The sequence below is a fragment of the Amblyomma mixtum genome, chromosome 10, assembly GCF_055824585.1.
Source record: "Amblyomma mixtum isolate Tamu chromosome 10, ASM5582458v1, whole genome shotgun sequence".
NCBI lineage: Eukaryota > Metazoa > Arthropoda > Arachnida > Ixodida > Ixodidae > Amblyomma > Amblyomma mixtum.
The window spans coordinates 46,945,686-46,972,297 of record NC_143021.1 but is presented as its reverse complement, the minus strand read 5'-3'; the positions used below and the strand labels follow the sequence as shown (position 1 = coordinate 46,972,297).

The 26,612-nt window shown below is 47.4% G+C and overlaps 1 protein-coding gene across 19 annotated transcripts in view; it reads left to right on the top strand.

Annotated features, from left to right (window-relative positions):
- Positions 1-26,612, top strand: part of LOC149325704 (polyamine-transporting ATPase 13A3-like) — a 783,814-nt gene that overhangs the window by 567,756 nt on the left and 189,446 nt on the right. For 14 of the 19 annotated variants that reach the window (XR_016286323.1, XM_089563621.1, XM_089563626.1 and 11 more), the window contains 2 exons: positions 6,493-6,602; positions 24,677-24,773. Coding sequence is in view for 16 of the 19 variants with exons in the window: in XM_089563621.1 (XP_089419747.1) it covers positions 6,493-6,602; positions 24,677-24,773 (207 nt within the window). In the remaining 3 variants the exon portion in view is untranslated. The remainder of the gene's footprint in view (positions 1-6,492; positions 6,603-24,676; positions 24,774-26,612) is intronic. The other 5 variants (XR_016286322.1, XR_016286321.1, XM_089563627.1 and 2 more) reach the window with 2 other exon arrangements.

Sequence of the window (26,612 nt, the reverse complement as noted above, 5' to 3'; positions counted from 1 at the left end):
CATGATTCTCCGGAGCAGTGACCGGACGGCGCTCGTCCGGACGATGGGGCGCCGCTCGACCCGGAGAGGGAATAAAAAAGGGAGACGGCCGCCCGCCCTGGCAGTGCGCTCTGGGGAGGTGCAGCCTCTCGTGTCACTCAAACGGCCGTTCGTTCGGGGAAAGTGTTAATTTTTTTTATTCGCCGAGCCCGCGATCAACACTTCGCTCTTCCTCGTCTGGCACGACCTTCGCTACTGAACTCTGCAACTACGACGCTCCACCGAACAAGAAAGCCGTGAGAACTCCCTTTTTTTTGTGCAAAAGACGGTCGGTCAATTCAACATTGTTTTCGCCTTTTGTTTAAACCTCGATCTGGCTAGTATTTAGCTTTTTTGTTCTATGCAGCTGTTGCCCCTACTTACTATATCTGTAACATTTACTTCGCTATCGTTATCTTCTGCTTTTATCGCGGTGTTTGTTCATTGTCGCGTTTTTTTTGTTTGTTTGTTTGATTACTATGCAGTGTAATTTGGACTACCAGTTGTAAATATTCAAATGTTTGAAAGAACGGTGACTTTCTTGTGAATGTATTCCTCAATCCCACATCGACACACGTGCTTCGCGGGTTGACCGGCCCAACTTTTAACTGTGTACTCAAACTTCATAGCGGGACGACGGGTAACCGCAAAGGGGATCCCGCGCCTCTGTTGACCGTAAAGGCGGGGGTTTGCGACACTAGTATAGCGTGAGCGTGACGCGCTCTAGATGCCGATATCATCGGCAAGAATCGTTATGTGTATCCCTCGCGGAAGGTTTCTTGTTATGTGTATGAGGGCAATATTGAACAGGAGAGGGCTGAGCAAGACTCCCTCAGGCACGCTCACGGCGTGAGTGGAAGAGTGTTGGACGATTTGGAGGGGTCATGAAATTTGTCATTCTTCTACATAATGTCTAATCCTTTAGTACAGCTTTCCTGTGAGGTCAAGACTGGCCAGGGCTGCGAGAATTGCATGGTGAAAGAGAGAGTCAAAGCGGCCTTGATGTCAAAAGAAACGTTAGTCGGGATGCACCCGACATGAAGGTAATTTTCGAGTAATGAGTTGAGGGCTATGACATCAGTCGCCGACCTATTTGATCAGAAACCGTTCATTTCCTGGGGGTATTAATTGCGGCCTTCGAGGAACACAATGATGCGCTTGCAGATCATTCTCTCCATAAGCTTACCTACGCAGCTCAGTAGGGTGGGGGGCCGGAAGGATGCGTAGTTTGTTGGCTGCTTACAGGGTTTCAAGGTTCCACTCAGCTGTGAGTCTGTGTACATAGGCCAGACAGGGCGCTGTCTGAATGATAGGCTCTGGGAGCATGCCAATTCCCTGAGCTCAAATGGCGGCTCGAACCTGTCATATTATTGCCTTAAATGCAAGCACTACATTGACAAGAATAAGAAGAACAAACAGCGATGCCGTCCTCTCCCCCGTTCTGCGGTTGTTATTGGGCGAGCTTCCGGGAGGCTGGCCCGAGAAATTGTGGAGGCCTCGAGATTCGTACTGCGGAAGAATGCGTGAGTAAGGTATCGGTAGCCCCGTTAAAAAAAAAGAGCGACAGATAACCCGCTTTTGTTGTTTTTTGTTTCTGGACATTTCCGCTGAGTTCTGGTATGACTTTGCTTCTGCCTACCTTTGATGCAATATTAGCTGTACCCATGCGCTCGCTGTTTTTTTAAGCATGAAATGCTTTTAGCTCCCGTTGTCGGCAGTGTGGTGACGTCAAGCCGAGACCGAGAGCCATCATCCGGGCACTGAAATCCACTCATCCGGGCACTGAATTCCAGTCATCCGGGCTCTGAAACGAGAACATCCGGGCACCGTACGCGACTTAACGAGATTTAACGAGACTCTCTAAGCCCTCCTACGCGACCGGCATGCAAGCGCCGGTTGGTCTCCAAACGAGACAAAAAATAACTGCTGCCAGTGCCTTCTCAATGTTTATCAAGATATCAGTCGCTGTGTGTTTGATAATGCACGGAATTATAATTTCCGATTTCTAATAACGCGTGCAAAAAGCAATAAATGCCACGATACACTTCGTTGTCATGCGTGATCTCTTAGGGGCTTCGCGCATCGAACCAAAGCCGCGCAGGCGCACAGGGGCCCGGGGAAGAAGCGCTGCGTTCAAAGGGCAAGGCATCGCGCCGAACGGGTGGTGGCGTTCCTCCCTTCCATTACGGTGCGGTTCGGGTGTCCACCGAAATGGCAGAGAATTACTGCTCCATTTCCTTTCCTCAAAAAACCTTGCGTTCAAATGGCAAGACATCGCGCTGAACGGGTGGTGGCGTTCCTCCCTTCCTGTACGGTGCGGTTCGGGCGTCCACCGAGATGACATTAGGCCCGCAAACATTTCATGCTTACTCTACTCTCGGTTACGGGAGAGGCAGAAATTTTTTTTATTTATATTGCCTGGCTAGAAAAGTTAATTAGGCTAATTGGGTAATTATGCAATTAACTAAGCTCAGTCCCACTTACTTGAAGCATCACTATACGATCCCTTCAATTGGTTGCATGGTTACTAGCCAAAGTACTATAGGACCCGTTTGAAATTCGCGCACTGTGACGTCACGACCGTTTCGACCAATTGAAAAGCGTGACATTTCTGTCGACAACTGCTGCTTACAACGATGAGACATTAAAGGCTTCCGCCTTAAAACTCATGGTCCTGGGATTACATAACACCTTTGAGGAGCTACGAGAGGCGCAGCTTGAGTCGCAAAAACTCAGGCTGTTGCAAACAACGACTGGAAGAGCGCTCCTGCAGAGGCTCGGATACAGCGAGCAGATGCGAGAAATGACGAGGACGGAAACGATTCCCGACGAGCTTCCCAAGACCCTCAAGGTAGCGCCAATACCAAAAAACATGGATCCCAACCTCCATCGAGGCTGAAGAGAAGCGAGGGCCGAATTCATGGAAAAAAACATACGCTCCTCAAGCCACGACCGTGTATACAGACGCGTCTTGGAGAGGACGAGACGCCAAAATCGCTGTGGCGGCGGCGGTCGATTCGTCTTTACGCGAAATGACCAGCGCGTCTCTCCGAGGCTGCACAGCTGCAGAGTCCGAGGAAGTAGCCGTTGCTCTAGCGGTGGCGGAGGGCTATAGAACCGGGTGGTCGCTAACAATACTCACGGACTCTAACAGCCTGCCGGAATTACATGAATGGCAGGATAGGTCGTCACGCGCTCTGTATACTCCTCGCAGCGAGCGACAGCAATAAAAACCAGGAAGAACAAAAAGACAAGATCCTACACAAAATTGTATGGGTACCGGGGCACACGGGGGTGGCAGGGAACCAAGAGGCCGACAGAATAGCTCTAGGATACATTACTTTCCGAGCATCCGACGAGACCGCGGAACTCGCGCCAGCACCCAGGGAATACTCGGCCATACTACAAAACTATAGAGGCAGAAGAATGCGATATCCCTCACCGCACAAATCTCTCAGCAGAGAGGAAGCTGTCACTTGAAGACAGTTACAAACAGGCTCTTTCCCAAACCTACACATACTAAACAAAATGCACCCTACGATATACGCGGACAAATTTCCCTGGTCCGACGAAAAACCTACTCTATTTCACATCACGTGGGCCTGCCAAAACATAGACGTGGTCCCCAAAATACAAAACCAGAGTGCGGAGCAATGGGAGACTCTGCTGTCCAGCGACCGCTGTGAAGACCAACAAAGTCTGGTACAGCAAGCTCAAGAGGCGGCAGTGGCCAACGGAGTCCTGGACTGAGGGTAACCGACCATTGATTAGAGGCGGACGACTTCGACAGAGAAGGCTCCTGGGGGTAGAACCAAGACGTCTCTGAAGATGCCCCCAACCCCAGAAATAAGCATTAGTGAAAATAAAGTTTTCCCTTCCTTCCGCCGCCGCGGTGGCTCAGTGGCTATGGTGCTCGGCTGCTGGCCCGAAAGACGCGGGTTCGATCCCGGCCGCGGCGGCTGAATTTCTTTGGAGGAGAAATTCGAGGCCCGTGTACTGTGCGATGTCAGTGCACGTTAAAGAACCCCAAGTGGTCGAAATTTCCGGAGCCCTCCACTACGGCGTCTCTCATAGCCTTAGTCGCTTTGGGACGTTAAACCCCACAAAACCAACCAACCAACCTTCCTTCCTTCCTTCCTTCCTTCCTTCCTTCCTTCCTTCCTTCCTTCCTTCCTTCCTTCCTTCCTTCCTTCCTTCCTTCCTTCCTTCCTTCCTTCCTTCCTTCCTTCCTTCCTTCCTTCCTTCCTTCCTTCCTTCCTTCCTTCCTTCCTTCCTTCCTTCCTTCCTTCCTTCCTTCCTTCCTTCCTTCCTTCCTTCCTTCCTTCCTTCCTTCCTTCCTTCCTTCCTTCCTTCCTTCCTTCCTTCCTTCCTTCCTTCCTTCCTTCCTTCCTTCCTTCCTTCCTTCCTTCCTTCCTTCCTTCCTTCCTTCCTTCCTTCCTTCCTTCCTTCCTTCCTTCCTTCCTTCCTTCCTTCCTTCCTTCCTTCCTTCCTTCCTTCCTTCCTTCCTTCCTTCCTTCCTTCCTTCCTTCCTTCCTACCTACCTACCGACCAACGCTCTGGCAGAAGCGCAGAACCAGGGCAATAGGCCGCCGGCGTTCATTGGGTTCATTGGCGTTGGCATCGACAACGTTGCAGACTCCGCTCATATTTAGGAAAGGCGCATAACTGGCTCCCTGATTCAGTGGACACTTCAATCACGCTATGTTCGTGGCGCCGGTGTCCACCTGCAAATAGCTGGTTGGTGGAGGCGAAACGCAGAAGGCGCCCGGGTTCTGACCCGCCGCGGTGGCTCAGTGGTAAGGTGCACGTCTACCGGGCCGGAGTACCCGTGTTCGAACCCGACCGCGGCGGCGCGCTTCGATGGAGGCGAAACTCAAGAGACGCCCGTGTGCTCTGCGATGTCAGTGCACGTTAATGATGCCCAGGTGGTCGAAATTATTCCGGAGACCTCCACTACGGCACCTCTTTCTCTCCCTCTTCTTTCACTGCCACCTTCCTTCCTTCTCTTACGACGCGGTTGAGGCGTCCAACAATATATGTGAGACAGATATTTTTTTCCCACACGTGTTGCTCTGGCTGTTGTACGCTTGCGCCCTTCCTTCTCCATAAGGCGATGCATCGTTTCCGAGAGTACAGTTGCAAGTTTGCGATCGTGTGTGTGTGCGTGTTTCTCTGTCCGGTCTTGTGTTATTCTGCCCATTTAAAAACGGCGCACAGAAAAACGCGCAAAACGCAGGGAGAACAGACAGGACAAAAGCGCTTCTGCGCAAAGTTTTCCTGAATATCTCTCTTTATAACTGCCTCAGGAAATGCGCATTCATATATATCAATAATTGTTCGACAAATATTTCATACAAGGCATTAGATTTTCGCATTTCTAAGTGCTTTTGGCCAGTTTACGAAGGACAGTGCGCGGAAATGTCCAACTCTATTCTGTGTCAGGGCTGCATGAAAGAGCTGACTGATGCGTTGAGCCATAATTTTCCGCCAAAAGTAATCGTGAAAAGGTTGAGAAACATGCTTTAGGCGAAGAGACGAAAACTGTGTGTGTAGAATCCAAGTATCGCTCGAATTCTCAAGCACAGGAAAATAACGGACAGACATAGACGAGTGAGTCTGAGGGAGAGACCTGCTTTAGCATGTCTTGTTGTCTTTCCTTCTGCTTTTTACGTAAGTTTACTTTCAGTGATAAAATACCTAGGCTATCAGTTTCCAGTACATCAGCACCACGAAATAAAAATAATAAAAGAAGTTTAAGAGCTGTATGATTTCTATTTTTTGCGTGACTGCTTCTTTCACATGTCTTAACGAGCCCTCATTTGCTTTCTCGTGTCCGCTCAATCGCTTAACGAGGGAGTCAGTTATGGCCATAGGTAGCACAGGGGCGTTCTCAAACAGATTACTGTTCGGTCGCGTTCTACGCAACACTTGAGGTAATACAGGACCTCCGCCGCTAAGGTCGACGGTGGCAGTCTCAAGATTAGGTTACACGCAACATAAGTGCGCGTAAATGTAGAATTCAACAGGAACATGGCGCAAAAGACATGGACAAAAGAGACAAACACGACAGGACCAGCGTGTTTGTCTCTTTTGTCCACGTCTTTTGCGCCATTTTCCTGTTGAATCATGAACCAACTAGCCCAAACTAGAGTTCTTCTTGAGTAAATGTAGAAGATTGGACAGCCGCTGCCGTAGCTAAGTTAGTAGAGCGATGTACACAAAATTACGAAGTCGTGGGTTCGGTTCCCACTGGTCGCATTTTCTTTTAGGGTTTCCACTGGTCGCATTTTCGCATTTTAAGTTTAGGGCACAGCAGCGCGCAAGCGTTGTTGTGCTTTAAACTGACAATTGTAAACAAGCCGGCCAGCTTTTCCTAAGGGACGCAGTGGTGTCCTAAGGAACACAACTCCTTCGATGCTGTGCCGCGAGCGATTCGGCTGACTGCAGGTCCTCAACGAGATTGTTAATGTGCAGGCGCTGAAGGCGGCAGATGTGGGCATATCTTTGTCGCACACCGAAGCCTCCGTAGTCGCTCCATTTACCTCGAAGCTTCCCAGCGTCGCCTGCGTGCCCACAGTCATCAGGTGAGAAATGGCGGTGGTTATTCATCGTCACTTTACTTTCATCCCTCCACGGGGCCACGAGGGCAACTGAGCCTCAGGTGATATTTTTTTCGATAAAGCCTTGCGACGGCCACCACCCACGCTTCCAGTGGCAACTGCCAATCTAACCGCGAATCGACAATCATAGTTCGGAGTTATTCCGTACCCGTCGAAAATTATCGCGTGTTCCCCGATGAGAAAAAGTGTTTTAGTGCGCACTGTAAACTCTCGTTTGGTGACACCACGAAAAGTGTGCTAGGAAGTAAGTTGCGTAAACATTCCATTGCAGAGCATGTGGGAGCTTATGAGACCTGCGCTGGACAAGAAGTTTTACTCTTCTTTAGTTGATCGTTTTCTTCGCTTGATGAAAGCCAGACAGAGCTGAGCGTAAACGATTAAAGAAAAGCTAATCATTTTGGGTAGAAAAAGCGCTAACGGTCGAAGGACCGAGAACTACACTCTTAAAAAAAGTTAGTAAAAAGTTAGTAAATGGGTAGTAAAAAGGTAGTAACTGCAGCAGTTACTAACTCTGACTTCGTTTTACTACTTTTTGCTGACTACTACTACCCTCTTCAAAATATAGTTAGTAAAAGTAGCCCTTGCTACCTTTTTACTAACTGTGGTCGCCAGTTACTACCTAGTTAGTAACCGTTCCTTTTACCCCAAAATAGAGTCAAAATAATGTCAAAGAATGTAACTGACGCAGACTGTCATGCCAATAAATTGGTCTTGTAATTAAACATTTCTGCAGGGGCATGAGGTTAGGTAGATTAAGCTGTTTCAACAATATCAACTTCATAATTAAAGCTGGTATCTCAGCTCAACCGGTACGAGCAACTAGGCCGTATATGCGAGCCTGATTTACGGAGTATATAAGCCTGAGAAAGATTTCTCTACATGTGAACGCGCAGTGCGCGAGTGCGACTCTTCCTGATTTGTGATTTGTGATGCTTTGTGATTTGTGCTAAGGTTGTTGAATCTCGCATAATTTCTACATGTAATGCGCGGTAAGCTTAAGCCTAACTGTGTGATATACTGCCAGCACGCTCTGATAGCTCTGTCTGGATTCCGTAATTAGTCAAACTGACAGCGAAGCTTTTTTTATTTTTCGAGTACGCACAAATTTAACAAGCCACGCCAGCACACCGTACGAAGAACCTAGCGGCATATGCGAGTTTCTATTCATTTTCTTAGTAAATACTACTAGCTTCCCGTTACTAACTGCGGGTAGCAGCCGTTGCTAACTCAATGGGTTAGTAACTGTTGCTAACCTCCCCGTTACTAACTGCAGTTACTAACAGGGTAGTAACATATGTGACAACCAGTTACTACCCCAAAGTTAGTAAGTACTACTACCTTTTCTCTAAGAGTGTAGTAAACACAGAAGCAAGCGCTGATTCGCAACTACATTTTTTATTGAGAAGAAGAAAACATATTTATAGCTAGCAATCACATGACCCAAAAGTTCCACCAGACATGCCCACAATGCAATCTTAGGGCCACATGATATATCAATGGCTAAAAACCCCTACACCAGGGCACTGACGAGAACTGCAGATTTGGCTAGTTGGTGTAGATTCAGAGTGATGGTTCAACAGCGCAAACACACACAGACCAAGAAGGAGACACAGACATACAAATAGCGCTGAGCTGGGTCGGACAGGTCCAGCGCTATGTGTGTGTCTTGTCTCCTTCTTGGTCTGTGTGTGTTTGCGCTGTTGAACCATCACTGAAGAGAGATTTGCCAAAAAGAAAAAAGTTCTCGGGGTGCAGGGGTTTCTAGCCATTGATGTGCGATGTGGCTCTAAAATTGCACGATGGGTTTGCGGGCTGGAACTTTTGGGTCGTATGATTTTTAGCTATAGAGATGTTTTTTCTCAATAAAAAAATGTAGTTCGGCGTGAGCTCTCGGTTGTGCGTTTCCTCGTTTTCGCTCTTTCGTCTGTTCGTGCTTTTTCCACCAAAATCAACACATACAAACTCGCCCAACTATCCATTCTTCTAAGAAAATGTAGCTTCTTGCAGTTATACAACGCTTGGTCTAAGAAAGCCCAGCCTTCTATTATTCATATTGACTACGTATACTGCAGGACAAAGGCTTCTCACTTATCTCTCGAAATCTCTGTCCCAGCCCGGTCACCTTATCCCAGCGTTCTTCTTATTCTAATCTGCCCACCTAACTTTCTGATTCCTCCTTTGAAGCAGTAAATTATGTTTACGCAATATTACATTGGTTTACTCTAACTGTTTGATTGAAAAGGAAAATTCAGTATAGAGCCCAGGATTCCCAAGGGGACCCCCAGACGCATTGTGAGGCGAGAACTGCTTTCATGGCTAAGTTTAACCTCTTCGAAATCAAGGTGTGTTGCTGGGCGAGTTGGTTGGAGTACATCTTGAGAAAAACAGCGCTTGCAGATAAAGGACCAGAACGAAAAGGACATACAAATGCGCTGACTAACAACTTTTATTTCGGAAGGGAGCCGATCCGCACCCTTTATACAGAACCGTAGGGAATGATGCGCACGCGCAAATATCAGCAAAGTGGGAGCACGGAAAGAGCCAACACATATACCAACTATTCTTATCGTCACTGAAACAATAACGCAGCCAGAACAAGCGACAAAAAAAGGAGGAGGGGGGAAGGCTGGAATGAAAAAAAAACGAGGGAACAAAGGCAGGGAGCGTAAAGAAACAATTCCAAAAAAATTCTAAAAAGATCCCGAAGAAGCCATCAATCAACACGGCTCAACAAATGACGATGAAAGGTGACAAAGATAAAGGCACTAAAAGATGAACAGACTGGAGCATAAAAGGTGCAGGAAAAGCCTGCGGAAGATGTAAAAATTCGGCACGGCTGAAAGATGACGGAATTAAAAGCGTTAAAACAGCTAAAAGCAAAAACCTCGGAAGCCGATGAGTATAAAAACAAGCAGGAAAGGTGGTGACTAAAAAATGAAATTGAACAGACAACAGATCTCTAAAAACAAGCAGTGAATCGTAAAAAAAACCTAAGGTGAGATAACAGAGAAGTTTTTGCAGAAAATTTTAAGATGGAAAACATCGTAAAAAGTGGGCTCCAACAAAACATCATGGGATGAAACCAAAAGAATGCACTGTATCAAATCGAAGCAGAGAGGAATGAACACTCTTTGTCTAACAGGGCAACTGACGGTGTGCTAACGCACTCATCTTTTAGCTTGGTAACAGTGGCTGCATCAATGATTTCCTTGTTACTTCAATGATTTCTCGGGTCAGTTGACTTAAGTTTTTCGCCAGAATATCCGTTTCCTTTAAAGTGGGGGAGATGCGTCGGCAAAGCCTGCAATCACGGCAGTGGATGGCCGAATTACCGGACCTTTTATCCTCAGCATTAGCTTTATGCTCTAGTAACCGCTTGTTCATACATCGGCCTGTTTGGCCGACGTACTTCCTGCCGCAAAGTAAAGGGATCGAATAGACAGCGCCCGACGAGCATGCTACGAACGGATCCCGATGCTTAACTGTGCAGTCTGGAATTTTTTCCCCAGAGCCATTGACCCATCTGCAGAATCGAGAAAGACGGTGAGGAGCAGAGAAAATAACGTCTACCCCTGCCCTTTTTCCAATTCTTTTGAGATTGTGGGATACTTGGTGGATGTAGGGTATTACAGCTACCTTTTTTATTGCGACTCTGCCCTTCCCTTGAGGTTAGGTTCTTTCCTTGCCTCGTTTTCAACATTTTCTGAGCAACTGAGGACAGGAGTAAGGCCGGGTACCCAGAACTGAGAAGCCTCCGCGCTTGGTTAAAGAAACTGGTCTCGATACTGTGCTCGCAGGACTTGAGTAATGCATAATTGAAGGTGGCCTGGATAATGTTTCGTTTGACCAATTACGAATGCGCTGACTCATACGATAAAAGTGGCTTATTGGCCCTTGGTTTGAAGATCCAGCATACGTGATCGGGTTAGAAGTGCAGCTTAAGTTCAAGAAAGCGAAGACAGCTATTTTCCGGAACTTCATACGTTAATACGAGGGGATGAAAAGACTCTCTAAAAATGGCTAGTACTTTGGAAACTTCGGTCATGAAAGAATTGTCGGGACAGTCGAGAAAAATTAGATAATCATCTACAAATCTGAATATCTTTAGCACCGGCGAATTTGCAATCTTTTTGCTTACTTTTCTGTCACGCATGGCCAAGAAGAGGTCGTTCAGGATAGGGGCGATGCAAGACCCAATACATACGCCCTGCTTCTGTATAAAAAGAGATCCATTCCACTCTGCATAAGTAGACCTGAGATACCCTCTGTCTATCTTAGCGAACACGATGTCGTGGGCACCTAATGGTTTCTGTGTGAGAGCAAAGCGGCCGGTGACGCAAATCAGCATAAAGCGGGAGTCATGATGGAACAGAAGCGCATGCATCTATCCTTCACACCTCAGCCCCCCACAAGCCCCGCCTGATTTTGCAAGAGAGGCTTAGCGCGTTGTAAAAGTTGTGTTTCCTGGACGGGGAAAAGATTGGTTTATTGGGGTTTAACGTCCCAAAGCGATTGAGGCTATGAGAGACGCCGTAGTGGAGGGCTCCGGAAATTTCGACCACCTGGGGTTCTCTAACGTGCACTGCTTACATCGCACAGTACACGGGTCCCTAGAATTTCGCCTTCATCGAAATTCGGCTGCCGCGGCCGGGATCGAACCCGCGTATTTCGGGTCAGCAGCCGAGCGCCGTAACCACTGAGCCACCGCGGCGGGGGACGGGAAAAAGAGAGCGGCAGAAGGAAGGCATCATCAGGCTGTGCCGAAACAAAATGCTTCTAGGCACTAAAGCACCACCATATTTCTGTCACAGCGTTAGAATGCAATATAGGCCTTGGAAAAAAAATCCCTGAGGCGGTGAAGATCAACGAGCCGCCGCGGTGGCTCAGTGGTTATGGCGCTCGGCCGCTGACCCGAAAGGCGCGCGCTCGATCCCAGCCGTGGCGGTGGCATTTCGGTGAAGGCAAATACTATAGGCCCATGTACTCTGGTGATGTCAGTGCATAACCCCGGGTTGTCGAAATTTTCGGCGCTTTTCAGCGCGGAGTACCTCTTAGCCTGAGTCGCTTTGAGATGTTAAACACCCACAAAACATAAACGTGATCGATACTACTGTACTGTCTTCCCCAGTCTGCACCCGATACTCCTCGCGGCTCACGCCTTTACGCCGTTTTGCGAGTGCGGGCTTCCAGGCCCGGGCAGTCCATTCGCTTCGGATTACCGCCGCTTTCCCGCCTTCCACGCTTTTTTCTAATTTCATTTTTATTTGTTTCTGCTTTCTGGTTCAGAAATGGGAGCAAGAGCTACATTCGAAAGGCCTGTCAATGGCTCTTGCACCTCACAAAGTTGGCACTCAGCCACTTAACATGTACATGCGTAACAAATTTCAGTACAATGCAATACAATACAGAACAGTGAAGAAAAAATATATTAGAATAGAATACAATGGAGCAGAAAAATACAGTACAATACAGTAAAAAAACAGTACAACAGGAAAGTGCAAAAACAAAAGTTTACTCCAGAAAAATATAAGCTGAGTGCATAAACAGACCAAATTAGGTTTTACTTATTTGTTTATTTCAAAGCAATTAAGGCAGCGCCGCTGCCCAAGCCGGTGAGATTACAGGAGCGGAGTCTTTGCAGAGCTCTGAAACATAGCACTCTCCGCACATTCAACATAATATAACGGCAAGCATTTCCATTGCTAAGCGGTATGTAGAAAAAAAGGATGTTTGAGAGTTTCGTCCTTGCAAGACACGGGCGTACGGTTGTGGAATGGTTGAGGCGTGACGTCCTTTTCGGTGGGGAAAGCTGATATTTAGCTCTTGGCAAACCTATTTCTGATGGTAGATTAATTACGGGACATAAGCCATGTTTTATTGCGCTAAAACTACGACAATAAGAGAAGAACACAAGCACAGGACGAGCGTGGTCGTACAAGCTAGTACAAACTGGTATAAAAGGTACATGCAAACTTAAGGTGGTAACGGAATAAGCGATTACATCACACCATGCTGGCCAGATCGTCGAAGGCTTCAGTGAAGACAAGGAATTGGCAATGAGCAAAATAAGCACATAGTACATATTTCTGACCGGCGACTTCAATGTCAAGGAAGACAAGAAGCAGGATTTATACCAAATAGTGGGCGACTATAACATAAGCTCTAGGAATAGCGTGTGAGTTATTAGTAGAGTTCGCAGCTAGAAATAAGTTGATGATCGTAAATACCTTCTTCTGGAAACGGAAAACGAACGTAGCCTTATCCTGAAGAATGTGGAAGTACTCGGAAGAGTCCGAATTAACGACCATAGGATGGTAATGTCCGAAATCAGACTAGATTAAACCTCTAAATTAACAAAACTTCTGAAGCGAAACCCATCAACGATATACGAGAAAGTGGGAAAGAAGAGGAATTCATAATCCCGCTGCGTAGCAGATGTTCGGCTTGATCTGGGGACACGAATTTTGACAATAGAGAACAATAATCTCAGAGATATTATTAGGGAGAGCGCGACAGAAGCTGGAAGAAGGACATTAGGAATGATATGGAAAGTTCCATTCGGATACGAAAGAACTCAATAAGCAGCGCGAAAGCATGAAGAGCTATAACCATTTAGATAGAAAGAACGAGCAGAGCTGTCAAAGGAAATCAATAATTGCAACGCAACCGACATAATCATCAACATGACTACCCCCGCGGCACGTCAAACGCCTCAACAATATCTTTCGAAAGAACCCTGTCCCATTCCATTCTAGCTGTAGACACCCTAGCCCAGCGAATTTCTTTGGTCTCACCCGCCCACCTAACTTCCTGCCGTCCCCTGCTACGCTTGCCATCTCTTGGAATTCGCCACGTTACCCATAAGGACCAGGGCTTATCTTTCCTTCGCATTACATGCCCTGCCCAAGCCCATTTCCTCCTCTTTATTTCGACAAAGATGTCAGGATGTCATTAACCCTCGTTTGTTCCTTGGCGCTATGTTTTCTTCGGGAAATAACAGAATAATAACGATGGGCTGGAACAGATTTGGCAGGAACCCTCAGATCATGAATGGCCCTTTTATATTGAGAACAACGCGGGGAGATATGGAAAGCAAAATGGCAGGTGCGACATGAACGCACCGAAAGAAAGCTGAGTTGGTCTGGCAGAAGGGTGATTAAGGGCATCCCAAAATATTTTAAGAAGAAATGCTGTTTGGCAAGTCCTGCAAAGCGCATGCAAGAAAACCGAAGGTCTTCAGGGTAACAGTTGAGTTCTCCCTTCATTGGAGATGTGAGGAAACATTTGATGATGATGAAATCGGATTTCTTGATGGATTGATGGTTCGGACTCACAAACAATCACATTACTCGACGGCGGGACAAGAACGTTGGCTATTTATTTACACATAAATAAACAAGAAGAAACAACCAAGGAGAAAAGTATGTACAACATGTCTGAACCGTTGATTACACGAAATCAGCCTCCTTAACCAAGAGCGTTCCGTTTTTAAGCCTTCTGTCTCTGCCCTTGGCGGGGACAGCAGCCAATAATAAAACAGGTGACACTTCTCACCAATCGATGGTTAAGGAAAGGGACAGCCAATCAAAAACTGGGGAAAGGATGTTAGCTAATCAATTATTTGGGAAATGAGAGGTTCCGAGCACGCATACAGACAGCACTGAACTCTCTGCGTTCCGAACCTCTGCCTTCCTCTTCGTTTCCCTCTCCGCGCGCGTGCAAACGGGACACACCTATGCCACGGGAACAATCACTGAAGGTTCCTTACATAAAAAAAAGAAAGCTGTCGCTGAGGGGTCCACCGTCCAGTGGCGACTACAGCTTAAAGCCTGTTTCACATGGAATCGAATATGCTAGCGAAATCTGCCGCCGCGACGGAAAAACCTGTTTTGAGTCGTCGCTGCGACGAGCGGCGAGGTTTCAACAAGTTGGAAATTTTCGCAGCGACGCGCCGCTCAATCGCTCAGTCGCTTGCATGTGAACCGGCCTTAACGATGGGCCTCTTCTGAGTATCGTACGATCATAGACCCATCGGCGCTGTATCGCGTACTGATCGTCCACCGTACACCTGCGTCCTCACAGTAATCCGCAGGGAAGCGAGAAGGTTAAAAAAAAACATCCACTGGCCACAAACACGACGACTGCAGGCATTCAAACACTGCACTGTAGAAAGCTGCGCGCTAGAAAGTATCTGTGGTGGGGAGGCAAGACAGAGACAGAACGAGCGTTCTGGCGACGGTGCCGCCTGCAACAATAGAGCAGCCACCGACGTGCGTCGCGTCGTGCGTCCGCGTGCGTCCGCGTGCGTCCGCGTGCGTCCGCGGTTCCATGAATTCGGTCACCCTTCAACCGGGGACAGGTACACATGTCAAATTCTGGCTCCGTGCACTGTGCTAGAGACTGGATGGCGCCGCAGAAAGTTCAGTGAACTTCACAGTAACGGCCTGAATAACTAGAGGAGGCAAGCCTAGCGGGGGAGGCGAAAGTTAGGTTGGCGGCTAGATTAAGAAGTATGCGTGGATGAGGTGGCCACGGCTGGCAGAGGTGAGGGTTACGGGAGAAACATTGGAGAGGTCTTTCTCACATTAGTGAAAACAGCGCGAAAAAAGAAGCCCGAAGGCGAAACGAGGAAGTGACAGGAAAGAGCGCTGACTGACAACTGAATTTATTGAGCGAAACTCGCGCAATATATAGGAAGGCAGTGGCAAATATAGTCAGATGCAGTCAACGTCACATGGTGCAAAGAGCCATAAAAGCGACAAAAACAAAACAGGGTGATAAAGCTAACAGTGAACTGAATCTCAAAAGGGATAGTAACAAAATGAAAGCTACACTCAGTGAATATGCACAGTTAATGTCACATGGTGTAAACAGCCATAAAAGCGATAAAAACATAACAGGGTGAAAAGGCTAAAAGTCAGCGGAATCTCAAAGGGATCTTGTTTCGCCTTCGGGCTTCTTCTTTCGCGCTGTTTTCACTAATGTCAGAATGGACCAACTAGACCAGCAAAAAGTTCTGCTACGTCCTTCTCCTGCACTGAGCATGGTCAAGCTTTTGATGGTGGCGATGTTGAAAGAAAAAATAGTGTCCCCGTCAGCGAAGTAACACGCAAAGGGGATCAAGGGGCCCATTAACGCTATTGTGTCAAATGTGTAAGGCGCTGCTTCAGATTCCCCTTCCGTTCTCACTCCCAGTAGGCTCAGTCGTATCACTTGAATATTCGACAAATGACTCTCAACCGGGGAACTGTCCACTTAGTGGCAATGCGCAATAGTCATTTGCATAACATAAATCCAAAAGGAGTCCCTCGTCACACCATGCAGGCCAGTTTTCATCAAGCGCATGCTCAAAATCCGTCGATCACCTATATTTCAAATATCCCTGTCTTCTTAACGATAATTCGCGAAATTTAGCATGGTTTCCTGCGAGTTTCTGGGCCGGTTTTCGGCTAGTAGGAACAGTTCACGACTTACCAACAGGTCTAGAAAGAGAAAGCCAAGTTGAATATTCCCAAATTTGCTAAAGCATTCGACCGGGTCCATAACTCCAAAATACTGTTCTCTGCCTTTTCCAAAAGAGGTTGCGCTTGGTTTGCTTGAAAAACCATCCCAATTGGTTCACGATGAGGAAGCTTGTACCAATTCAGCGACTAACTGCGCAGCCTATGGAATACATTAAGGATAGTTGCCGGGCCAGTTGGTACATGATCACACCGTAAAACAGCGCGCTTACACGGGACGAAGAAAGAAGACACGCACACACATAGCGCTGTGTGTGTGCGTGTCTTCTTTCTTCGTCCCGTGTAAGCGCGCTGTTTTACGGTGTGAATATGGAATACAGGTGCAAATACCTCTTGAACCAGTTGCTGTTAGGAAGCAAGTACTGGATGCAAGATAAAAAAAATGAAGTTGCCCTGGTGAATGCTTCTATGCTTGAGAATATTTTGACTTCTGCGTGTGCGGACTGTGTGCGGACTGTGCGGAGTTTCGAACCCACCCGACGACCACGAGTGCGCGCCTAAGTGCATAATCTGTGGCGAGGCACACCGGACTGGATCCAAGGAGTGCCGAGAGAGATTGAAAAAAGCGAGGCCAAAACCCACAGGAGGAAGAAGACGGAGCGACCAACGCGGGCGACCACCCAAGCGATGGCTCAGCTCAGAGGGAGAGACATCGAGGAGCCGATCGAGGTCCAACTCCTTCCCGCCTCTACCACCAGCCGGCCCACAGGAGGGGGAGAAGCAAGAGAAAAAGAAAAAGAAGAAGCCTTCCCAGACAAGCGGCAGCAAGGTGAGCTGGGCTTCTACCACTGCTTCGCACTCGGTAGGGAAGGGTAGTGACATAAACAACACAAACAACAAAGACAGTCGCGTCACAGAACCGAAGGACGCGAACAGCGATGCGCTCAGACGCGAGCTAGAACTCGCTCGAATCAAACAAAACGAGCTCGAACGCAAAGTTGAGGAACTCACAAAAACACTAAAGGAACAACAGCGGGAACTCGACACGACTAGAGCCCTTCCAAAACGACGACCACAGGCATCGAACGAAGGAGACCTTGAAACACGAATGCAACAGATGATGCAGCAGATGATGCAGGATATGATGCAGCAAATCCAGTCGCAAATGCAACAGATGCAAGTGCAATTCCAAGGGCAGATCTCAGAGATCAGAAGCGCTTTTAGAAACCAAAAACATACCGAAAACATTAGGGAAAGGGCGTACAACCGTCCAGCGCTAACAGCTTTCGCAAACGAACAAGGCAACAGCAGTAACGCGTAAACATGATCAGTACGTATCGGCAAGAACAAGAACACTTAGATATTTGGCAATGGAACTGCAGAGGCTACCGCAAAAAGCAGGCCCTCTTAAAACAATATATAAACACACAACTCACACCTCCTGATGTAATTGCGCTCCAAGAGACTGGAATCAAGCCGACCTTACAAGGGTACGAGGTTTACGAGAGTCAAAACGAAGGTAAAGCGGCCGTCCTAGTCAGCAAAACCATTACCGCCATCAGGCACGATACCATCGCCGACACCGACATTGAACACGCGCTTGTTGAACTCATTCCGAAGAAGCGAAAGGGACGCAGCACGTTCTTACTGAATGTGTACAGCCCGCCGAGACAAAGAAAAGCCAAACTCTTCGAACTGTTTTATGGAGCGCACAAGCTGGCCAAAGAAAATGCGCTCATCATCGTAGGAGATTTCAACGCCATGGACAGGAGTTGGGGATACCAGAAACAAGACATCAAGGGAAGAACATTAGTGGAAGTAGCGGAATACTTTGGCTGCAGTCTAATCACAGATCCTGCGACCCCCACGAGAATCGGGAATAGCGTGAGCACGGACACATGCCCGGACCTCACCTTCGTAAGGAAGAGCAGGGAGTCACAGTGGGAAAACATGATGGAAAATCTCGGCAGCGATCACTTTATCCTCCGGACACGAATAGCATCCGACACCATAAGACGCCAGATTGGACAGGCGAAAATCACTGACTGGAGCGCGTTTCGCGGGGCTTGCAACAAATCTGAAGGCGGTATCCAATCACTGGAGGAATGGAGCGGCATGCTGAGAGAAACACGACTACGATGCACAAAAAGTCTAAGGAGAACGACAGCAACGCCCGAAGTAGACGCCCACCTCCTCAGACTATGGGAAGCGAGACGTAGCCTCACCAAAAGATGGCGGAAGCAAAAACACAACAGGAAACTAAAACTAAAGATAGCAGAAATTACGGCAAAGGCGGAAGAATACGCGATGCAACTCGCGAAACAAAATTGGGAAAAACTCAGCGACTCGCTTAGGGGAACTATAGGCACAGCCAGAACCTGGAATCTCTTAAGAGCACTAATCGATCCGACGAAAATAAAATCAGAAAACAATAAAGCCATCCACAGATTCATCCACTCCTTCGAGGGATCAGACATCGCCCTACTGGAGAAGGCACGAGAAAAATGTTTTGGCGATCAAAATCCCCCGCGATACCAAGGAACGTATCGAGGAGCCGAAAACGAGAAACTCGACCGCCCCATAACTGTGGAAGAGGTTTACGCGGCCATAAGAAACACCACCAGAAACACGGTAGCCGGAGCGGACAGAATCGACAACGCCCTAATCCGCAACCTGAGCGACGACCTCATACAAGAGCTCGTCAGCTTTCTTAACAAACATTGGGAGGCGGAGACGGTTCCCGAAGATTGGAAACACGCCGAAGCAATAATGATACCTACACCTGGTAAAAAGCTACAAATTGAAAACCTCAGGCCCATATCACTCACGTCGTGCCTTGGCAAGCTTTACGAACGGGTTGTAACTTTAAGACTTCAAAATTACATGGAAGATAACGACTGTGCACCACATACCATGTTCGGCTTCAGAGCGAAGCTCTCGACGCAGGACGTTCTCCTCCAAATACAAGATGTCCTGCGAAACGTACCTCGGACGGAAGAAAATGTCATAATGGCCCTGGACATCAAGGGGGCATTCGATAACGTCAGCCACGAAGCGATCCTTACGGGCCTAGACAACCTGGATTGCGGACGCAGAATCCACGGCTTCGTCAAAGCCTTCCTGCCCGATAGAACTGCCACCATCGGCATAGGAGACCTTCGATCGGACAAAATTCGCACTCCAAACAAGGGAACACCCCAAGGGTCAGTTATCTCACCCCTACTCTTCAACATAGCTATGGTAGGCCTAGCTCGAAAACTAGAGAACATCGAAGGCATCAGGCATGCAATGTATGCTGACGATATAACAATCTGGACAAACACGGGCTGTCTCGGAGAGAAGGAAGAAAGGCTACAGCAAGCGGCCTCTTGTGTAGAGCAATACCTCGCAGAAAGAGGACTCGCATGCTCGACCGAGAAATCGGAACTGCTGAGAGTCTGGAGAGGCAAGCAAAACCGGACCGTCCCAATCAACGAGGACCTAAAACTCAACGTCTACCTAGAAGGGACGCCCATACCCGAAAAGACAACAATAAGAATTTTGGGCATGTGGGTTCTATCCAACCAGCGCAGTACTCACACTTTTACCCTACTGAAAGCAACAACGCTACAAGTCGCACGCATGATCACCCGCATCACCAACAGGCGACATGGCATGCGAGAAGAAGACACACTAAAACTAGTCAGACGCCTAGTAGTTAGTCGAATCACGTACAGCCTACCCTACCAGTGCCTCAACAAAAATAAAATACAACAAGCGGATGCCCTGCTACGCAAAGCGTATAAGACAGCGCTCCGACTACCACGCAACACGTCTACAGAAAAACTCATGGCCCTGGGATTACACAACACCTTTGAGGAGCTACGAGAGGCGCAGCTTGAGTCACAAAAACTCAGGCTGTTGCAAACAACGACAGGAAGAGCGCTCCTGCAGAGGGTCGGATACCGTGAGCAGATGCGAGAAATGTCGAGGACGGCAACGATCCCCGACGAGCTTCGCAAGACCCTCAAGGTAGCTCCAATACCAAAAAACATGGATCCCAACCTCCATCGAGGCAGAAGAGAAGCGAGGGCCGAATTCATTGAGAAAACATACGCTCCTCAAGCCACGACCGTGTATACAGACGCGTCTTGGAGAGGAGGAGATACCAAAATCGCTGTAGCGGCGGTGGTCGATTCATCTTTACGCGAAATGACCAGCGCGTCTATCAGAGGCTGCACAGCCGCAGAGTCCGAGGAAGTAGCCGTTGCTCTAGCGGTGGCGGAGGGCTATAGAACCGGGCGGTCACTAACAATACTCACGGACTCTCAAACAGCCTGCCCAAATTACATGAATGGCAGGATAGGTCGTCACGCGCTCCGTATACTCCTCGCAGCGAGCGACAGAATTAAAAACCAGGAAGAACAAAACGACAAGATCCCACACAAAATTGTGTGTGTACCGGGGCACACGGGGGTGGCAGGGAACGAAGAGGCCGACAGGATAGCTGGAGGATACATTACTTTCCGAGCATCCGACGAGACCGCCGAACTCGCGCCAGCACCCAGGGAATATTCGGCCATACTACAAAAATATAGAGGCAGAAGAATGCGATATCCCCCACCGCACAAATCTCTCAGCAGAGAGGAAGCTGTCACTTGGAGACAGGAGAGAGGAGAGAAACAGGCTCTTTCCCAAACCTACATATACTAAACAAAATGCACGCTACGATATACACGGACAAATGTCCCTGGTGCGACGAAAAACCTACTCTATACCACATCACATGGGCCTGCCAAAACATACACGTGGTCCCCAAAATACAAAACCCGAGTGCGGAGCAGTGGGAGACTCTGCTGTCCGGCGACCGCTGTGAAGACCAATAAGGTCTGGTGCAGCGAGCTCAACGGGCGGCAGTGGCCAGCGGAGCCCTGGACTGAGGGCAACCGACCACTGATTAGAGGCGGACGACTTCGACAGAGAAGGCTCCTGGGGGTAGAACCAAGACGTCTCTGAAGATGACCCCAAACCGCAGGAAAAACCATTAATGTAAATAAAGTTTTCCCTTCCTTCCTTCCTTCTGCGTGAAATCTACAGGAAAATCTTGACTTAAGCACTTTGAACAGACAGCAGACACGCGAAAATTGTGTAAGTCATAATAATTATTCAGCAAACAATGTTGTTAACTGAACTTTCATTGTTGATCAGTGTTTTTTCCTGTATGCTTGCTTAATAAATTTTATTGGCTATGTTAGTCTAAAATGAGCCGAAAGGTATTGCGTAGCAATAAAATAGACCGTATATCAATGCACAAAAACACAATTAGGTTAAAGCAGATTGCCATGCATAAAAATGCCTGAATAAGTGTTTTTTTCCATCTTGCTTTTGTGCTGCTACCCAGTACGGCCATCAAATACCCTCAAGTTGCCAATAACAGCATTATATGCCTGATGACCCCCTACTTTTTGTTGTAAATAAAGCCTTATTTATTATTTAACCATATTGCAGGCCAATGCTTTGGTCCTAGCAGGAGGGGCATTTCACAAACAGTGCAAAGTAAAAAGGCTACACAAACAAAAGAAAAAAGTCCAGAAATTTAACACTAGTAAGTCTGGCGACAAATGAATACTTGTCCACAAAAAAAAATGGCAACAAAGGGCATATAATGCAAAGGAAAGATTACCGCTGGTCCTTAAGGGTAACGGAGGGGCTAACAAGAGAAGGCAAGCGCAGCAGGGGGCAGCATAAAGTTAGGTGGGCGGAAGAAATGAAGACGTTTGCGGGGATGGGTGGCCGCAGCTTGCACAGGGTAAGGTTAATGGAGAGATGTGTGCGAGGCCTTTGCCCCTGCGCTTGACGTATTGAGGCTGATGATGAAGATGAATGACTCAGTGATTCATCAAGCTTTTTGCAGATGATGGATTTACTACCGTGAAATAGGGAATTGAAATCTTGAGGCAATTTTGAACGCTCCGCTATTCACAATACAATTTTCATGCTCGAAATGGAAGGAGAACATTGATCTCAAAAAGAGCGTTGCTAAAGGTATTGTACGCAATGAGAACCCTTTAGCATTTGCTTGTAGCATTAACGACCACTGTTTATCTATCGAGGCCAGCAGCAAGTTCTTGGGACAAATAATTACATTTTATGTTGAGTGGAACGAGCATGTAACACGTGTTTACAATAAGGCAATGAAGAAACTTAGCTGTTTAAGGCGAAGATTAAACGCTCAACTTGAAATAACTATTTTGGCAAAAACTTATTTTGCTCCAGAGATCGCTGCTTTTTTCTGGGACTCACATACATAAAGTCGAAAGAAAATCAGCTAGGTTCATTTTTCAGGAGAGCAAGCTGCCTGGTTAGTTGGTGATGCATGTTGTGAAGAAGTCAGCGCAAAAAAAAACAGACGAGGGACAGACGAGTGGACAGATAAGCGCTCGTGAATATCTCGTTTCTCTCTTCGTTACCTCGTCCGTTTTTTGCGCTAGGTTCATTATTAACTTGTAAAGCTGGCGCACGACCCCGTCGTCTCTAACAGAAGCTGCACGTGCCTGAAATCTTGCTTGAAGTCGTTACTAGCGTGAATTAAGATTTTGAAATTTTTACTATAACAGTTAGTTACGAGTAGGTGAAACAATGAACACTCAACCGTCTAACTTCCGGTCCACACGCCCTTATCTCAGCAACAAGGTTTGTAAAATTCAGGGGGCACTTTGACTGTCTAAAGTGCGTAGAGGCGAAAGCATCTTCCGCACCACTTTCGCTGCTTCTGTGGCACTGGTGGCGTCACATATAATTGAGTACTAATTACTAAGTGATGACAAACCACTAATTAATGGTTAATTACTGATTAGTGTCTGAATACTAATTAACTACCGATTAATTACGCTTATGCTTCGCATTTAGGAGTGGAACGCGACAGCGTGTTGTAGCGCTGCCAGGCAGTCAAGAGAACGCGACCACCCGTTCGGCGCGATGCCTTGACCTTTAAACGCAACGATTTTTGAGGAAAGGAAATGGCGCAGTAATTCTCTGTCATCTCGGTGGACACCTTAACCGCACCGTAGAGGAAGGGAGGAAGTGGAAGTGAAAGAAGACAAAGAGGGCCCGTAATGAAGAAAATGAAAATTGTATTTAAGGAAAGGAAATTACGCAGTAACTGTCTCGCATATCTCGATGGACAGCCGTCAAAATTCATGGAGGCACTTTTTTGACCTAAAGTGTGGTCATTGATGTGTGGTTAAGATGTTAAGCTTCACCTCTAAGAGTGGAACGCGACAGCGTCTTTGAACGCTGCCAGAGAGTCCATAGAACGCCATCGCCCATTCGGTTGTATGCCTCGCTCGTCGGTAAATTGTTTTTTGAGGAAAGGAAATCTGTCTCTCATATCTCGGTGGACACCTAAACCTCGCCAGGAGGAAAGGGAGGAGGATGGGAGTGAGCGAAGACACCGTACTCACTAGACGCGCCTTTGTTCATTCCAAACCATCGCGCTGGCATGGCGGAGTTGATGGCATGCTCGCCTCGCACGCCGAAGACCGGGGTTCGATTCCCGAGCTCGACGAATTTCCTACTCGATTTTATTTATTTATATGGCCTGACTAGAAAAGTTAATTAGGCTAATTGGGTAATTAAGCAATTAGCTAAGCTTAGTCCCACTTGGAGCATCACTATACGATCCGTTCAATTGGTTGCATGGTTACTAGCCAAAAGTACAATTGGCCCCGTTTGAAATTCGCGCACTGTGACGTCATGACCGTTTCGGCCAATTGAAAAGTGTGACATTTTTGTCGACAACTGCTGCTTACAACGATGAGACATTAAAGGCTTTCGCCTTAATATTTCGTGCAGAACCACAGAATTCAAAAAATCATTTTTCCGCGCAATAGAATGCAACAGCCAACATGATTCATTGCCCAGTAGTTTCATCATTCCAGCGCTCATTTGCGCATAAACCATATCTTTCATGTCTGCTTGTCCCCGTGAAATGTCTGTTCTGTTTCTTCTAGGTTTTTTTGTTATTTCTGCGTTCTTTTTTCTGCAGTTCATTCTTCAATATCCGGTATCTTGTTTGCTGTTTCTGAATCACACCGTATTAAAACAGGTGAACACGACATTCACGGGCAGGTGCAAATTCTGCGGGCAGTAAGCTCACCTATACAACATGGCGTGGTGCTGCCATTGCAACATAAATATAGCCTTTGTAAGTCAGCCAACTATGGTGGGCTGGGAGGCGGCCCTGTCCAGCTCGGACCTGAAGGCCCAGCGGGATCTGGTCCAGAGAGCTCGGGTAGCGGTAGGAGCCAATGGCGCCCTGGAATAGGGACTGCCACCCAGCGCAACGACCAGACCCCCCTCCCTTTCCCAATTCAGTACAGTGTTGTAATAAATATTTTGTCCTCATCCTCCTGTTTTTCAAACCTTTCAAGAGCTAAAAATGCCACGCCTTAGTCCTCGTACAAGGCTGACAGTACTTGTAATATAGAAACATACGTAAACAACTTCCAAGCCTATTATGTGCCTGTGTGGACAATCTTTTCCTGACGAAAATTTACAGCACACATTTCTTAATCACGCCTTTTTTTTTTCTTTTAGGGAAGGGAGGTGCGCTCTGGCCACATCTTTTTCCATGTTCAAGTTCATTGCCCTGTACAGTCTGATCCAGTTCCTGTCTGTCATCTTGCTTTACCATGTAAGCAGCTGGTGATGAGTTCTTACAAAATGTTCATAAAAGCAAAAAAATGGCCGCCACAGTGGCTCAGTGCTTATGGTGCCAGCTGCTGACCCGAAAGACGCGGCTTCAGTCTCGGCCACGGCTCTCGCATTTCTTTGGAGGCAAAATGCTAGAGGCCCGTGTTCTGTGCTTTTCCTGCGCCCGCTAAAGAGGTGGTCGGAATTATCCGGAGCCCTCCACTACGGCATTCATCAGAGCCTGAGTAGCTTCGGGATGTTAAACCCTATAAACCATGAGCCATGGAAGCAAAATGCTCCAACAAGGACTGCCACGGCTAGCTTTACTTAGTGAAAATGCTGGTTGCCATGACCCTTCTGTAGATTTCAAATCTTGGGCAAACCACGGGAAAATTGGCAGTGGTGAAAGCAACGAGAGGAGAGAGAGAGGCGATGGAGAGCGCGCGGCAGCGGCGGCGGCACGGTGGCTAAGCGCCGCGACTGCGCATGCGCGACTGGCGAGCGCGGCGGCAGCAACTCTGAGTCACCCGCGCAGCGAAGGAAGCGGCGCGCCACATATGCGCCATGTGACGTCACTTCTCCTCGCGCATGCGCAGTATGGCCTTTCGTCAGGTCCCCGAAATGGCTTCGTGACTCGCGTAGTGCTGCTTTGGCAACAAAACAGGTAGACACTGCGGCTCGTTGGTGCACGATACGAAGAAATACGTAAAAGCAACCAACACAGGGAAAAACAGGAAACACGTACTGAGCGCTAACTTCCACCAGTTGTTTAAACCTCATATTAGAGATGGTTTTTATGCCATTAAAAATTTCGCCATCAGTGTGGAAACGAGACCGCCATTGCATCCATCGTTGGAAGCTGGTGGTGTCTTTGTCTTTATCTTTATTCAGAGATACCCCGCTTTGCGAAAGGGCGTATAAGCAGGGGAGGGGGTGGAGTTACAACTTCGATAAAAACAAATCTTCATTAGTACAGCACGCTTGGTTATAAGACAACCGATTCCACTCTGCCCCTGTTCCTGCAAAAAATGAAATAGCGTCAAGGTTCATTCTAGTGCGTTAATCTCGAATTTTACATTCATGGTCAGTTCTTTTAGATATATAGAGTAGTTGTTGAAAACAAGTATCTTTGTTAATTCCGGTCATGTTGTTACAAACTCGAATAGCAGCTTGAAGCGCAATTTCCCTATGCGCGAGGACAGCGCTTCCCATTCCAACTCCCTTTCAATTTCAGTGCAGCTCTCCCCTCGCTTGTACAGACCCAGAAAGCTCTCTTCTGTATTCTTTCGATTTCATCAATCTAGGTTTTCGGTGGGCGTCCCAAGCACAACACGCATACTCCAGGATCAGTCGAACGCGTGAAATATATGCAGTGATTTTCAGAAAAAAGTGCCAGGATTTCAGATTTCGCTGAATGAAATTTATTGTTCTGGTAGCCTTTCAAACAACATTACTGATACGGGCATTCCAGGAACAATGACATGAAAAAGTCACTCCCTATATTTATATATAGCTGACTTCTTAAGGATCTCAGTCTAGAAACAATAAAAAATGTCTATTTTTTTCTTTTTCGTCGTGAACGACAGATGAGGACATTTTTTTGCATTCATTTGCATTTTCCACCTCTCACACCATGCGACAATATTACTGAGGTCAGTTTGTGAATCAATAGAACTCTGTTCATTTTTAATCTTTTTCTACACGACACAGTCGTCAGCGAACAAACGTAAACGTGAGGATATCCCGGCAGTAATATCTTTGATATCAACTAAAAATATTGGCGGTCCTAAAACCGAACCTTGAGGTACTCCCGATGTCACTTCAACCCAAGGGGAAATAG